This window comes from Oryzias melastigma, linkage group LG15 (genome assembly GCF_002922805.2).
Source record: "Oryzias melastigma strain HK-1 linkage group LG15, ASM292280v2, whole genome shotgun sequence".
Classification (NCBI taxonomy): Eukaryota; Metazoa; Chordata; class Actinopteri; order Beloniformes; family Adrianichthyidae; genus Oryzias; species Oryzias melastigma.
In genome coordinates, this window is record NC_050526.1 from 5,627,848 (window position 1) to 5,631,715 (window position 3,868).

General features: G+C 33.9%; 1 protein-coding gene across 1 annotated transcript in view; it reads right to left on the reverse strand.

The window, feature by feature from the left end:
- LOC112161820 (dachshund homolog 1) overlaps nucleotides 1-3,868 on the reverse strand; it is a gene marked incomplete in the record, with an annotated part of 39,504 nt that overhangs the window by 22,023 nt on the left and 13,613 nt on the right. Inside the window, 1 exon segment of the mRNA XM_036215523.1 lies at nucleotides 3,371-3,481. Within this exon segment, the coding sequence (XP_036071416.1) occupies nucleotides 3,371-3,481 (111 nt within the window).

Sequence of the window (3,868 nt, forward strand, 5' to 3'; positions counted from 1 at the left end):
GCTGAAAGTGGAATTTAGCCGCTGAAGATGCTAGTGCTAATAGCTGAAAATGCTGAAGCTAATAGCCGGCTAAAATATTAGTTAAATGCCAAATTAGTCTAAAAAACTACAATTAAAAACTTAGGATAGCCAAAACAGCTAGCATGTAACTGAAAAAATTACTTAACTCCAAAACAGCCTAAAAAACAAAACAAAAAAAAACCAAAAACTCCAAAATAGCCTAAAAACTGAAAAATCCTAAATTAGCCAGAACAGCTAGCATGGAGCTGATATATTAGTTTAACTCCAAAACAGCCTAAAAAACAAAACAAAAAAAGCCTAAATTGGCCTTAACAGCTAGGATGTAGCTGAAATATTAGCTAAACTCCAAAACAACCTAAAAAACATTAAATATCTTTCAATATTTTAGTCTCCATAAACATATATTTTGTCAAAATGATACAAGTTAAAAATAACCGCAAGATAACATCGAGCCACCAATAAAAATATAATTAAATGATCTGGAGGGCCGAATAGAATTACCTGGAGGGCCAGATCCGGCCCCCCGGCCTTGATTTTGACAGATATGCACTAAATGTTTCAAAAACAACTCAACAATTGAAGAGCATTAACCTGCATTTGCTTAAAGTCACTGAGTTTGATCTCCAAACACAGATCAGAGGAAGCAAACCTCAGAAGTAGGTGAAGGAATGTAGCTTAAAAACAACCAGCAGCCGCAGTAGTAAAAAAAAACAAAAAAAAAACACTGCACATCTGCTACCTAACAGAAACGATTTAGAAAAACACGCTAAGAAAACAGACCGGCAGCTGTGCGTGACAAAATCTGATGTGGAAGCCCAACAACAGATAAAACAGTGGAAGTCCGTGATACGGGTGAGAACGCCGCGATCTGCAGCCAGGACAAAATAAAAATGCATCATAGATGCCTAAAACAATCTTCAGTTGCAGCTTCACTTTTTTCTAGCCATAATACATCATCATGTTTTTAATATTACTCATGCCTTTTACATGTCTTTTCCATATGTGGCAATGAATACTTTTAATAATTTAAAAGTCACAACGTCTGAAACGGTATGACTCAGAGGATTAATAAGAGCAGCCTTAAGCTTTCAGGAAATTTAAAAAAAACTTTATCTATAATCTCCTCCTGTGGACCCCTGTGGTTCCAAATACAGAGGTTGTAGCAGTGATTTGGACAGAAACAGAAGTCTTTAGAAACAAGAGTCCTGACTATTACGATAAAGTTTCCTCAACCTTTAGGGACGCTTTATTAGCGATTAAAAAAAGCAAAAGAGTCAGGGAGACTTTGACATACGTGGAACTAATATAAAGAGATTCATTGTGTCATATTTGATGCTCTCCTGTAAAGTATAAAGCCTATTTGTCTCAGAACATGCAAAGAAAACATATTTAGTTGACTAGGGAATGTCTGAAAACTGGGCTCGGTATCCATGAATAAATACTTCTTCTATTTTATTTGGGTTTATAGTTAGATATTAATTAAGTTTGACCATTTTCATCTAAATCAATTTTATTTAGTTATGAAACAATATTTTCAGTTCCCTAGGGAAAAAATGTATGAACTTTCTGCAATAAAATCGTGATTATGTCAATTAAAAACTAACTGAAAGCAGTTTTTACCAGAAAAAAATACAAGAATTGCTCTAAAAGACAATAGATTCACGAAATTGATAGACTTGTTATTAAAGCATAAACCTTTACTCAACTACTCAACAAAGTATGAACTTTTTCCTAAAAAAAAAAATTACGATTATTTCCATTAAAAACTTACCAAAAAACTGTTTTTCTCAGATTAAAAATACAAAAATAACCCTAAAAGACAATGGATTCATGGAATTGATAGATTACTGAGCTATGAAACAAAATTTTCAATCAACTAAGTGATTTAAACTGAACAAGGGATGAACTTTTTACTCATAAAATATGATTATTTCCATTAAAAACTAACTGAAAGCATTTTTTTCCAGTAAAAAACAACACAATTTGCTCTAAAAGGCAATTAATTCATGGAATTGATAGAATATTTAGCTTTGAAACAAAATTTTCACTCAACTAATGATTCAAATTGAACAAAGGATGAACTTTTTATTCATAAATTCATCAATATTTCCATTAAAAACTAAGTGAAAGCAGTTTTTTTTAGATTAAAAATAAAAGAATTGCTCTAAAAGACAACAAATTGCTGGAATTGGTAGACTGAAATCCATTTTGACAAGTATGAAACAAAAAATTTACTCAACTAAGGGTTAAAACTTAACAATTGATGAACTTTCTACCAATAAAATAATCATTATTCCCATTAAAATCTAACTGAAAGCAGCCCCCCCAAAATAAATAAATAAAATAAAATACGAGAATCGCTCTTAAAGACAATGAATTTTATGGAATTGATGGATCGATGTGATTTTTTTTATATATAAATAACAGTTTAACTCAATTAGGGGTTTAAACTTGGCATGGGATGAACTTTTTACTCATAAAATCACAATTATTTTCATTAAAAACGAACTGAAAGCAGTTTTTCCCAGATTCAAAAAACAAGAATTGCTCTAAAAGACCATAGATTTATGGAATTAATAGACTATGTAGTTATAAAATAAAATTTTCACTCAACTAGTGACTCAAACTGAACAAGGGATGAACTTTTTACTAATAAAATCATTATTTTGTCCATTAAAAACTAACTGAAAGCATTTTTTGATAATTTGAAATACAAGAATTGCTCTAGAATACAATGGATTCATCAAAGTGATACTTTGATACATTGTTTTAATTAAAGATTGATTTAAAAAAAATACAATTAACTGACTTTTACAGCAAAGCCTCATTGGAAACAAGGCTTCATCTCTTATTACAGAAAAATGGCTGCATCTGTCCGGTTAAAACTGGAAAATACCACGAACAGACGCTACCTTAATGAACACTTACATGTTCTCCTAGAAAGGAAGTTTTAACATGTTTATGTCTACACTTCATTTTTGTTTTAATCTTCTAAATATGAAACGAATCCAAGATGGAGACAGAGTGTTCCAGCTCACGGTTATTCATCAAAACAACGAGAAAAAAAAGGTTTGTGGGAAAAGACCGGCTCCATGTGTTTTGATGATTTAGTTTACTTAACCCAGATGTTTATTACCGATCTGCAGGAGTGACTCAGCACCGCTCTGTATTGCTTTCATTTACTGTCTTTTCAAAGAAAACAAGGAAAGCTGATGTCAAATCGCAGCTTAATCAGACTCGGCAGCTGCTCGGCTTCAGAAATGTAAAAAACAACTTGAAAATAAACATGAAACTCCTCACACGCCTCAAAGTGCAAATAGATTTAAAGAAAAAAAAAGATGACACTCACCCAGTCCAGGGTTGTGGTCACCATTCTCACCGTTTGTAGCGCCATGTTGCTGGTTGCTGTGGTAACTGGCTATTGCTTCCAGCTTGATCTTTTTGGCCAGGGCAGAGAGATCTGAGAGAGGGCCGGACAAAAAAAAAAAAAAAAAAGAAAGAAAAAGGAAAGTCAGAATCAATATGAGCCAGATCAATGACCTCTGGTGGAGGATTAGAGCCGTGGGTAGGCTGCAGGTTGTCATGTGAAGACAGAAGCCAGCCATTCATTCTGACTGCACCGCTGCACTGGCCATTTAGTCCGCCATCCAGTCAGCAGTGATAGGAACAAGCCCAGACATTCATCTCACCCACACAGGGATATCGCATCCCACAGCACGGCACCCAACAGCAGCACTGCCACCTTATAAACAAAAGAGACAAAACATCTCTTAATAGAGGTTGTATAATCTAAAACAGGGGTCTCAAACTCAACCACACAGGGGGCCAAAATCCAAAACACACCTTA